General features: G+C 40.0%; 1 protein-coding gene across 1 annotated transcript in view; it reads left to right on the top strand.

Annotated features, from left to right (window-relative positions):
- LOC110954841 (FERM domain-containing protein 5-like) overlaps positions 1 to 12325 on the top strand; it is an 87959-nt gene extending 75634 nt beyond the window's left edge. The window contains exons 9-14 of the mRNA XM_022199563.2: positions 3 to 66; positions 604 to 695; positions 793 to 867; positions 1010 to 1078; positions 1195 to 1301; positions 9479 to 12325. Coding sequence (XP_022055255.1) covers positions 3 to 66; positions 604 to 695; positions 793 to 867; positions 1010 to 1078; positions 1195 to 1301; positions 9479 to 10065 — 994 coding nt within the window. The 3' untranslated portion in view covers positions 10066 to 12325. The remainder of the gene's footprint in view (positions 1 to 2; positions 67 to 603; positions 696 to 792; positions 868 to 1009; positions 1079 to 1194; positions 1302 to 9478) is intronic.
- Positions 12326 to 12823: the final 498 nt, after the last annotated feature.

Here is a 12823-nt window from a genome sequence, read left to right on the forward strand (position 1 = left end):
AGGGAGGAGGTGACCAAACTCAAGTTTGAAGCAAAGACATTCCATATATATGCAAATCAGAAGGAGGTATGTGTATCCATTATTAAAATGCAGCCTATTCTAGCCTGTGGTGCTCTGCTAGTTAAGTGAGTGCTGCCTTGTTTTATGCATGCAGACGCTGCCACTGGAGAGCCGGGTACTTTTTCCTTAATTCAGATGTAAATGTGGAACGACTGGACAAAAAAAATGTGTGTTACTCAGGGGTTTCAGCCAATAAAAGAGCTAAGTAAGGCAGCACCTGAGAGGTATGCTGGCCTTTAGCCAAGAGCTCAGTCCATTTGAAGGGTGAAATATCTCTAAATCTTATTTGGAATGATAAGTACATCTCCAGGAAAATTGTGGATTTTTTTTGCATTATTTTATTTTTCTTGGCATCTTTGGACAAGAACATGACTGCATACGGACAAATTTCTATGTCTTGTAAATGATGGTGTGATTGAGTTTGAAGGAGGGTATTTATGTGATGCAAATGTTGGTGTCTAAAAGTATCAGTAAAGTGTTGTCAGTATTTTTATTGTATTATAAATTTAATATACATCAGCGAATGTACTGGACATTTTACAGGATAAGAAGATCATACTGACTTACTTTGCACCTACACCAGAGGCCTGTAAGCATCTGTGGAAGTGTGGAGTCGAGAATCAAGCTTTCTACAAGTGAGTACCAGGATACCCAAAAGTTAACTCTAAAACGGATATATTTTAAGTTAGATTTATGATCACTTTCATGATTTTTCTCTCCATTCATTCACAGATTGGAGAAGTCGAGTCAAGTCCGCACTGTGTCCAGTAGTAATCTCTTCTTCAAGGGTAGTCGCTTTAGATACAGGTATCAGCGGAGTGTTCCTGCGTGGCTACTTGGTTTAATATACTGTACACAAATCCTGTGGCTTTAAAGTGCTTATTTTAGTGGCTTTTATTTTATTTCAGTGATCACAGGTTAACAGATTTTCATTTGTGTGTTTTTTCAGTGGAAAGGTTGCAAAAGAAGTTATGGAACAAAGTGCCAAAATTAAGAGGGACCCCCCAGAGATCCACAGGTCACAATTATTATATCAATTAAATTGTGAAGTATATTGGTTAAAGTTAGTGTTTAACCCTGTATGTGTTTGTGAATGTGTTTATATGTGAGTTTATGTATGTGTGTTATTTTCAGGGCTGGCATGGTGCCAAGTAGGAGTTGTCCATCCATCACCCACGGCCCACGTCTGACCAGCGTCCCCAGGACCCGACGGAGAGCTGTGCATATCTCCATCATGGAAGGTAAAACACACACATAAGCACAGAGGAGAGAAATACTTTTTTTTTTTTAAATGAGGGACTGAATAGTAAAAGCACTCACTATGTTGATGGCTATCAAGGGAGTCCTCAGACTGTCTAATAACATCTGGACTGGGCCAGTGAGCAAGAGGCTGCCGGTTTGCCTGTAAGTCAGCATATGTCTCTTAGTATAGTGGTGCCCCACATCGCACCACAGTTGTGTCAGCTGAACTGAGGTTCACCTTTATCCAACACCACACATAATCTCACATATTCCTTTTAACCTGCCCCTCAGGTCTCTTTGAGGATTTTGGATGGAATACTCAGTTAAACCAACATTTTAGGTGCATGTCCAGGGATTTTTGGTGGAATGTTCCTTTAAGGTGGATGTGTGAGGACCTTGTAGGTGGAATACTTCCTGAAACCAACCTTTTAGGTCAACATTCAAAGATTTAAGGTGAAATATTCCTTTAAACCAACCTAAATTTCATGTTTTGATCATTATCAAGTGACAAACCTCAATCCAGACTCCTCATAATGACATTTGAGATTTATGCTGCTGTTATTTGTTTAGTCCAGACTAAATGACAGAAATCCACAACTGCAATTTTATTTCAGGACTCAGTTATTAAATGTCAAAACAATCCATGTGACTCTAAAAACTCAACAGCTTTACAAACTCGAAGATTAAACTCTCTACAAGGAGACAAAAGAAGTTGGACTTCTACATGAGAGCTTTAATTATTCTTCATCTACTTCCTGAAAAGTTTGGTCAATAAAAAAGACAAAAAGTAATATTTTTAGCTGAACTAAAGACAAATTTTGTGATTTTTCTGCTTACATGTTGTGTTGTTGTAAACTTACTCTTTAAATAAATAGCCGCCTAACCCCCTGGAAACCAGCGTTTGTCCTGGTTTTGTATCGCTCCTCGGCGACCCTAGACAGCTGGTTGTAATGTTTTTTGAGCAACACACCATACTATGACATTTTTACAGTGAAGGTTCTACTATGAAACCAGTTTGTCATGTTCAAGCGTTCTTCGTGTGAAAACTCAGAGATTTCAGGTATCAGAAGGTGGTTTTCAACTTTCTTTGTTAACTTAAATGACTTCAATAAACTCCCTCCATCCCCTGGACACAACACATTATGTTAAATCTTTTTATTAATGTTTTGAGTTTTAGCTTAGTTTTTTTTTCTCTTTGCTTGTTTTGTCATCTGTGTGAAAGGTGCTAAACAAATAAAGTCGAACTGAATAATTGACTAACTCATGATTGAGACAACAGAAGTATTTTCTTTTGTGATTTAAGGGTTTGTTTCAAAATCTTGACAGAACAAGAAAGATTAAAGAAATAAACTACATTTAAAAAAGCAATTAAATCAAAGGAAAACATTTAATACAATGAAACTTTATAAAAGAAAGTTAAATATTAAATACAATTATATTAAACAGAAGATACAGAACATGTAATTATGAAATTAAACATTAAAGATATTAAACCTTTAAAAAGACAAAGCGTTTAATTAGAAAATTAAATCCTAAAGACAAAACTACATATAAATAAGAATTAAACAGAAAATACAATGAAGCATTTAAAAAGAAAATTAAAAGGTGGTAAAAGATTTAATTTAAAAATTAAACATTGGGAAAGAAAAGGAAATTTTCCAAACAAGCTGATAATACATTTGAAAAAACAAACATTAAAAAGACAAAAAATTTCAAAATCAAATCAGACATTAGAAAAGAATAAAAGGTGAGAAAAGAGAAAAACTAAACATTTAAGAAGAATCAAACTAGACAAAACATTTGAATAAACGCCCGTTAGACTTTAGAAGATCAAACTAAATAGAAGAGACAAAATGATCAAAAACAGATAAAGGTCTTAAAGTGTTTTCTAGTCTGAAATGAAAACATCAAGTTGTTTCTTCAAACATTTCCTTTTTCTACATTCTTGGTTTGACTGTGGACAGATTTACTAAGAACTCATTTCAGAAAACTGCTTTCCAGATAAAGTCTACTAGTAGTTGAAGGCATCGATAATGTTACCTTCTGATCTCCACAAACTTTACTGCTTACTGTGAAACTTTAAAGATTTCAGCTCTCAGACTGTCAAAAGGTTCAAACTAACAGAGGTCTACTCAGGAACTTCTTGAATTTCAGTCCTGAGACTGTCTCAAAGTTCAAACTAACAGAGATCTACTGTGGGACTTAGAAAATTACAGCCCTCAGATTATGTGAAAGCTCAGGTCCTGAGGAGACCTGAGCAAGATATTTTAACAACAGGCAACTCAAGAGATCCAGAAGCTGTAGAGAGGTAGCTTTAGCTGAGCCAAAGAACATGCGTGACGCTAACATAGCAAACATTTCAGACTTTTCTCTGTGAATTCTGAGAAATAATTTCCTATTTAATGACAGCTACACGTCAGAACTCAGTCTCATTAAAACAGACTAATTCAGTGTCATCCATCCATATTAAAGTGCAGTTACCCAAAATGTTTGTTGCATGAGCTCCAACAAAACCTGTCCAGATAGAAGGCCACTTTGACAAACAGGAAGTGGAAGATTCTAAGCAGCTTTATAGAAGGGGGAACTGGACTGTACTAAGTGTGGTCAAGTATAGAGGAGTGTTTTGTGGGTTTTTAAGGCTGATAATGATTATTAGTGAGACATTTGGAGTAGATATTCATTTGCAGTAAATGAAAGTATTTAAAATCTTGGAGTTGATGGTGTTTTTCATACCAAAAGCTATACTATGATGTTTTCTAAGAGACATACTATGCTACGCTGTTTTTATTTTATCCAGTCTTTAATTTTACAGGTAATCTCATTCTCAAGAGAGCTCTGTCCTTAAATAACATTACAAGACAACATTGAGTCACTGACAAACAACAGTAAGGGACCTATACTAGACAATATAATAATACAATATAACACTGAGTTCCAGACAAACAGGGGCATGACAAAACACAACATAGACATTAAAATGGATGTGCAAAGTGCCGAGCAATGAAGTTAAAATGTAAAAACACTAAGAACAAGAACAAGTCCTAAAAGATGATTTTTTTCCAGAGCGGAAAGTTAAAAGACATTTGAAGTTCTCCTGGGGACTCAAGTGAGACAGCTTCAGACTCTGCTGAATTGAATTACCTGGGCCGTGGCTGCACTCCTCTGTTATTTTCTGAATTGTTCTCAGCTGCATGCCTTCGTCCACCCGGTCTCCGTTGACCCGTCCCGCCTGCTGTCTCTGGAGCTGAAGCTAGATTGGAACAGACCAAAGTACCGTCCAATCACGATGCTACTGGGTACGGAAAATCCGGACCGGATTTTCACAAACCTGGTGTTCTCTGGAGTAAAAACACAAACTGGATTTCCCCAAAGGTTACATATTCCCATAACAGCAAAGTGGAACTTTTTTTTTTGCCCGTGTGATATTTGGAGTGTGGCATGAGAGCGTGTGAAGGGAGTTGCGTGTGTCTCAAGGCCAAAGCGTAAGAGTTGGCAGCCCTGCAACTGTTCAGATTTCTCAGCTGGCTTGCTGACTGTTTTTCATGCAGTCAGAGCATGTAGTGTTGAGGTACAGCTACCTTACTTTGAGGATTTTTGTCCTTGCTGTTTTTAACCAAATCGTACTTTAAATTTTCTGATTAGCTGAGCCATGTGATGATCTTTCTATATCAGGTACCCACACAAATAAAGTACAGTTTTGAGTCACAGTCTGCCGGGGTAGGAAATCACTATTTGTGTGATTTGATCTGCTATGGATCACACATTAACGCTGCAAAATTTCTGGGGTCCTTTTAGAAATACTCTCACACAATAATTTTAATACACTCACACACATATTCTTGTATGAGAAAGGCAGCATTCAGTAAGTGCCTTTTCATGTCAACAGCCCCCCACTTCTATGTGTCAGTCACTCTGTGTATTTCTGTGGTATTTTACTCTTTCTCTCTTGGATGGTTGTTCTCTGTAAGACACACACTCACAGTGAAGAGCGTCCATCAGCCACTGGCCTCAGGCATTATTTTGACATGAGAAAGTCATCCTGTCAGTTTATAAAGGGCACTTACGGTCCCCTGTTTCCTCCAACAGGCTATTAACCTTTTGCCAATGCTGCCACTGAGAGTAAGTTAGCTCGTGGCTGATCTGCCTCGATCAAACTAATAAACCTATAGCCCAGTGTGTTTACAACAACAACAAAAACAGTCTTTTGTCAAACCAGCTTCCCTCTTGTCACAGAAAGAAAGATCAGACTCTGACATTGCACCCCAGTGTTGCAACAGTGAAACAAACCCCCTGTGTTTTGTCCTGTTGCTCTGTCTGTGCTGGTATTTCCACTGGTAATAATATCTCTGCCTGAAAATAGCTCCTGCTGTCAGAGGCCATGCTGTGTGTGTCACAGTGCTCAGCAGGGGGGGCGTTGAGGTGAACTGTGACACAAGTGGACCACATTCCTGGGCCTTGTCTTTCACTCTCTGACTGTCTTTCTGTTCATCTACGGCTGTCAGCCTGCCTGCCAGCGTGTGGGAGCTCACTGCGGAGACGGGACTGCTGCTTAGCGAGCCAGCCAGCCAGAGACAAAGACAAACAGCAGGAAGACAGAACGAAGTGGCAGTCTGGAGACAGCTGAATCTGAAGAAAACAAAAAGAAGGAGATCAGGAATAGTTTGTGTCGGGGCAAAGGTTAAACGGGTGTGTTTTGCTGTCGGTGAATTATGGTGAAGTGTTTGATCCGGATCCAGACCAAGGTGAACGTTCACCTGCGTATGATCAATCATTGCTATCGGGATGTGAAGGTGCGTGTCTTGTGTCTGGGACCCAGGCTGTTGGGTAAGGCTTTGGGGGTCCTGCCGCTCTTCCCCGCCCTCCCCAGGGGATCTTCCGCCTCAGGTTCTGGTCCTGGATCAGGACAAAGCTCCAGGACCCCCTCCAGGCTAGTAGTCCCTCCTCAGCTCCACGGCTGCAGCCCCACAGCAGGCCGTGCAGGTAACACCCAAGACTGGTTATGTCATGTGGAATTATAGAGTGCAGGATTAATGTGGTAACGTCCATTGCAGTGGGTGAAGACTTGAATTGAGAACAAGCTGGGCGACGACATACGTTCATACTGTATAATTCTCAAAACCCAAATGAAAATCGCATCATTATGGAATTATCTAGTAAGACGTTATTGAAGTCTAATGCAGCGGTTATCAAAATCTTAGTCATTGTGATTATCTACAATCCAGGGAACGGCTCCAGAAAAGTCATGAGGATGAAGTGAGACCTCTAAGAAGATGTGTTTTTGAGCTTCATGTTTATTTAGGGTTACATTTGCCACTTCTAAGTATTTCATTCAGACATGACTGCATGATGGGAGGAAGCGCTCAGTTAGCACAGTCTGTGGAAAGCTTGCCATCAAAAACAGAGCAGACTTCCCTTCTGTTTGTGTTAGACTCAGAAATGTTGCCACAGCTCAACAGAGCAGTGAATACCTGAATATTCTGGCAGCAGTCCATGCAAGGCTTGAAAGAGACTGAGTGAATTTTAGCTTCAGAACTAATTAATGATGAAATGATGAGCATAATTTCCTCTCCCGCTATTAAGGGCTTTAAGGGACACATTTTATATACTCAGATTTGCATCAGTGACTAGTGAACCTAATAAGAATGTCCTGAATTTCCGGGCATCTTATTTCCTCTGTCTGAAGTATAGTGTAACTCACTACGAGGCTGATGCTAAGCAGTCATCAAGTATCACGAACTGTTCATACATAGAAGTATTGGTAATGCAACACTGTGCCAACTACATTTGTCAACTTATCATCGCAAAACGATACAGCTGTTTTTTTTCATCATTACGTGGGCGTCGGCAAGCAACTTGACTGGTAGCCCAAAGGTCCCTGCTGAAGTTGGCTTTAATAATGCCATTTTTCATGTCTTATGAGTTTACAGAAGAGAAAATAGAATGGTAAATAATTGATATTGTTAAGAATAAAAATAATAATAAGAAGAAGAAGAACAGTGTTAATGCAGAGATGGAGAAAAAGTCTCGTTTTTTTTTTCCTCTGTCATTTGAATTGGGTCATAGTGTGTGTGACATGTTACAAAATGTTTAAACAAATCTTAACTTTAAACTTTGGGTTGTTGCAATCTCTTCAGTATCCTCCATTAAAATATTTTTAGATACCTGTGTAATTTTTCCTGATGAATTGGGTTTGAAAGTTTAACAGCACTTTGTATGAAGTTAAGTACACTGCTCAAAAAAATTAAAGGAACATTTTTTAATCTAAGTATTGCATCAAATCAGTTAAACATGTGGGATACTGATCTGGTCAAGTCAGTAAAAGAGGGGGTTTTTAGTCAGCTTCAGCTGCTTTGGTGTTCATAAAATTAACAACAGGTGCACTAGAGGGGTAACAATGAGACAACCCTCAAAACAGGATTGGTTTTACACATGAAGGCCACTGACATTTTATTCCCTTCTTGTGTTTTCTGACTGTTTTTAAATAGTTTTGCATTTGGCTAGGGTCACTGTCACTACTGGTAGCATGAGGCGATACCTGGACCCTACAGAGGTTGATGAGGCAGTCCAACTCCTCCAGGATGGCACATCAATACGTGCCATTGCCAGAAGGTTTGCTGTGTCTCCCAGCACAGTCTCAAATGCATGGAGGAGGTTCCAGGAGACAGGCAGTTACTCAAGGAGAGCTGGACAGGGCTGCAGAAGGTCCTCAACCCATCAGCAGGACAGGTATCTGCTCCTTTGTGCAAGGAGGAACAGGATGAGCACTGCCAGAGCTCTACAAAATGGCCTCTAGCAGACCACTGGTGTGAATGTCTCTGACTGACCAAACAATCAGAAAGAGACTTCATGAGAAAGGTCTGAGGGTCCGATGTCCTCTAGTGGGTCCTGTGCTCACTGCCTGACACTGTGGAGCTTGATTAGCATTTGCCATAGAACACAGGAATTGGCAGGTCTGCCAATGGTGCCCTTTGCTTTACACAGATGAGAGCAGGTTCATCGTGAGCACATGTCACAGACATGGAAAGGTCTGGAGAAGCCGTGGAGAATGTTATGCTGCCTGTAACATGGTTTAGCATGACCGGTTTGGTGGTGAGTCAGCGATGGTCTGAGGAGGTATATCCATGGAGGGACGCACAGACCTCTACAGGCTAGACAACGGCACTCTGACTGCCTTTAGGTATCAGGATGAAATCCTTGGATCCATTGTCAGACCCTACACTGGTGCAATGGTCCTGGGTTCCTTGTGGTGCATGACAATGCCTGGCCTCATGTGGCAAGAGGATGCAGGCACTTCCTGGAGGATGAAGGAATTGACAGCTCACCTGACCTAAATCCAATAGAACACCTTTGGAACATTATGTTTAGTTCCATCCGACACCATCAGGTTGCTCCTCAGACTGTCCAGGAGCTCAGTGATGCCCTGGTTCAGCTCTGGGAGGAGATACCCCAGGACACCATCCATCGTCTCATTAGGAGCTTGTCCCGATATTGTCAGGCTGCATACAAGCACATGGAGGTCATGCAAACTACTGAGTACCGTTCTGAGTTGCTGCCAACGAATTTCAGAAAATGAACCAGTCTGCCACATCAGTTTTTCACTTTGATTTTGGAATGTCTTAAATTTAGCCCTCCTGGGGTTTGATAATTTTCATTTCCATCAAACAATGTGGCATCTTTTCATTCCTAATACATTAACCAGTCCATATCAATGTAAATATCCAGTTTGTTTTTTGCCCGCATTGAAATATGTGTTTTCAAAGTGTTCCTTTAATTTTTTTGAGCAGTGTATTATACTAACTCTTGGATTATTTTTGAGAGCATCTTCAGTTTATTTTTACTGCCTAGCATTCTGAGCGCAGACTGTGTCAATGTGACAACATATTAGTCTAGTTTGGTTTGGTTTCCAAATGCTGTGTGAGAGTGAAAAGAATGTTAGATTTAGAGCTTAGATCATTTTTATTATAGAATTTTCTTAAAATACTATTTTTTCTTACGTTACCAGATTTTATTCGTAGTTCAAAACCAAACATTTTTTTTCCTTCAGAGATGAAAGATATAAAAACTAAAGTCATGTCAGCATCTCTCTTTAAATGCTGCAGGGAGCCCCATGATACCTCCCAGTTACTGAATAATGCATCTTCCTAATGAACCCCTGTCTTCTGCTGTGTGTTTTCAGGTTTGGAGTCTCTTCGAGACAGTGCCCACTCGACGCCTGTGCGCTCCGTCTCCCATGGCGACTCCTTCATGCCTTCTCGAGGCCAGATGGTGGATGGCAGCGAGGCGAGCACGTCAGCAGTCATCTCTGACGAGGCCTACAGCCCCTCAGACAGCGTGCTGCCCACACCAGTGGCAGAACATGGGATGGAACCATTGGCCCGTCACCTCAACGGTGCTCCCTGCAGCATCGATGAGGAGAAGGATTCGGAGGCGGGGACATCAAAGGAGGGCCAGGCTGCAGAGTTTGGGCCTGGCAGAAGAGCATTGCGTATGGTCAGGAGTAGGCCTTCACCACCCAGTGATGTAGAAGAGCTCAACAAGTTCATCCTGAGCGTGCTGCGTCTGTTCCTGGTTACCATCGGACTGCTGTTCGCCCTGCTGCTGCTCCTCATCATGCTGACAGAATCAGACCTGGACATTGCCTTCCTGAGAGACATCCGCAAGACACCTGAATTCCAGCAGTTCCACTTTGAATACTTCTGCCCTCTGCGGCGCTGGTTTGCTTGTAAGTTACGATGGATGGGAGGTTTCATAGTCAGTAAGTGAGGTGAAGTGAAAGATTGAAGAGCCTAAATGACTCAACACAGGCCTCTACTAATGAAAATGGGACAACAAAAAGGTCAGGAGATGAGAGGGAGACGAGGGAAAAGGAAGATGACAGCCCTGTTCCTAATATCAGCTCTCCTAGGAAGGAGGTTCTGTCACATGCCACGGACTGTCCCCTGAAGAGCCTTGTTATATTATGTTTGACCATCACTACAAGGAAAGGAAATCACATTTTACTTTAGAAATTCAGGTCATCTCAAGGTATTTTATTTTTACACAAAGTCCCAGTGACAGGGTTTAATTTAAACGCTGAACCAGGTCTGACAGACACTCACTTCTTCAACCACAGATAATAGTTGCCTTTATTTTTGTATTAATTTATATGTATAACATTACTGTAAGACAGAATGAGCTGAAGTGTTGGGGGGGGGGTGTTGCAAGACCTGAGAGTTTGAGTAAAGTTTTGAGAAACGACAACATTGGGGCCAGTCTAGCTCATCAAATTTTAAGTCAACGCCAACAACATTCATGATGATTAGAGGTCATTGTGGTCGCTGTTTTGAGATGGACCAGTGTCAGGGGGTGTTCGAGAAAGTGTGAAATGGCAAAATAAGCAGCACTTATTGAATGTAGATGAGTTCTGATAATATTTGGAATGTTATTATTCTTTTTATACATTTCTTAGGCAGATACAAATACACACCTTCCTGAATTCTCCACATGTGGTACACAAACACCACATCTCACATATCGAAAATAAACAACTGCTAAAACTTAGCTGCAGTAGCTATTTGAAACTGCTGTGATGTGGGTGCTGCCCTGTCAGCAGGCTTGAATGAATATTTTTGTAGTATATGTGACATTGTTTGTGGTCAGATATCTGTTAAGTGTGCTCACATGACCATTTTTGTCCAGACACTAGAGGACTAATAAAGTTTTACCGTCCGATGACTATAAATTAAGCCTTTGTAAGGACATAAGTAAGTAATGGAGGATATAGGTTTAATTTTAGTTGAATAGCAGCCAAATAATGCTAATAACTACAATCAACTTTTGTGTGTGAGGAACAGTTGTCACTTTGCCGTAGTTACTTTTACAGTAGTTGTAACGGTGATGGGACTATGTGAGCTAGCACTGTAGTAATAGTCAAGTGTTTGGTTAGACTCCCACAATCTGTAGAAGGAGTTCATCTTGATGTGCAATACTGTTGATATAAAAACAACCACAAACCTTTCCATTAAGGCAAATCTGACCTTGTTTTACCTTTGTAAAGTGCAGAATCAGTGTTATTTTCCTTCAGTATATAGTTAAGAGTTTGTTTTTAGTTCAAGACCGATGTCGAGTGAAGGTCATTTAACTTTATTTAGCCCTGCTGTGTTCAAATTTCTGCATTTATCTGTGAAGGCTATTTGGATCATGTTTCCATTTTTGTACAAACTGCTGTCTTGGTAACACATTGAGATTTCCTCATAGTGACTTTTAATGTACTTGAAGTTTTTTTTTTGTTTTTTTTTTTTTTACAGTGGATATATGGATTTCAGCCCTGCACTCACTCACAAGAGAGCCTAAGATAAGTTGTGTTTACGTCCTACCATCTTCATCATCACGCCTACCAAAGAAACCTCTGTTGTCTCATACGTCTGTCTGCGTCAACAGATGGAAACTAATAGTCTCCTGTTCTTCTCCAGCCTTATGATATTTCACAGGTTAGCCTATAGTGTGTCTTCACAGCCCAGAGCAACAGAGTCAATTCAAACCATGAAGTCAGTTTCGATGATTAAGTATTTGTCCTCTCTTTAAGGCTAAAAGTGGTTGCTTAGGTTATATGTATGTGTATGTGCTGTAAGCCAGTGGTGATTACAGGCTGATCAGCAATTATGCAGCACTATACCTAAAAAAAAAGGATGTTTTATTTATGCAAAGAGAGGAATGGTTTAGGATACTGATTGACTGATCGATTTAGGTTAAGCAGGTGCCTATAAGTAGTCTGAAAAGTTACTGTATTTATATTTAAATCTTTCCTACAATAAAAAAAACCACAGGTTGAAAGCAAAATACATCACTTTGAGTCCCTGCAGTGTTAAATATCCAGCTTTAAATGCCAGTTTTATCTTTGCACATGATAAAAAATGACCAGAAATATTACCAACTCTCAGTATTTCTTTTGATCTTTAGTTGAAGTTGGATGAGTAATAGAAATATTGACTGATATATTTCTATTCAATAAATAAAAGCACTCATGTTTTGGGGTTGATTTTCAGACTTGATACTTTACTTATGTATTTGCTTTAATTCAGGTGGTGCTCAGGGGTTTATGATTGATGTTAGCGGATCATGTATGGGAGTAAATGGCCAGTCAAGGCAGAAATTTTGCATTTTAGCTATTTTTCTGTTAATGTGTATGGGAAAAATACAACATAATCTGGAACGCAATTAAATCTATTACGATTATGTAAAATGCAATATTAATTACCAATGAACGTGCATAAACTAATGTCCGTCTTTGTCTTCCTTAGACGCGCAAATGTCTTTTCAATCCTCCTCAGAAGGTAGAAACAGCCTGTTAGATGCATGTTACGAACGGAACCCACGGCCACTGTTCCAAACTACCCACCAATGCTAAGTAATGCTCTGTGTACAAAGAACTTCCCGGAATATCTATAGTCAAAAAGGTTCTGTAAATCCTGTTTGCTTGACTGATTTTATACAAGCTGATTAGATGAGTTTTCTTGTGAAAGTCTGTGTAAAAGAACTTGAA

Source organism: Acanthochromis polyacanthus, chromosome 2 (genome assembly GCF_021347895.1).
Source record: "Acanthochromis polyacanthus isolate Apoly-LR-REF ecotype Palm Island chromosome 2, KAUST_Apoly_ChrSc, whole genome shotgun sequence".
In the NCBI taxonomy this organism is placed as follows: Eukaryota; Metazoa; Chordata; class Actinopteri; family Pomacentridae; genus Acanthochromis; species Acanthochromis polyacanthus.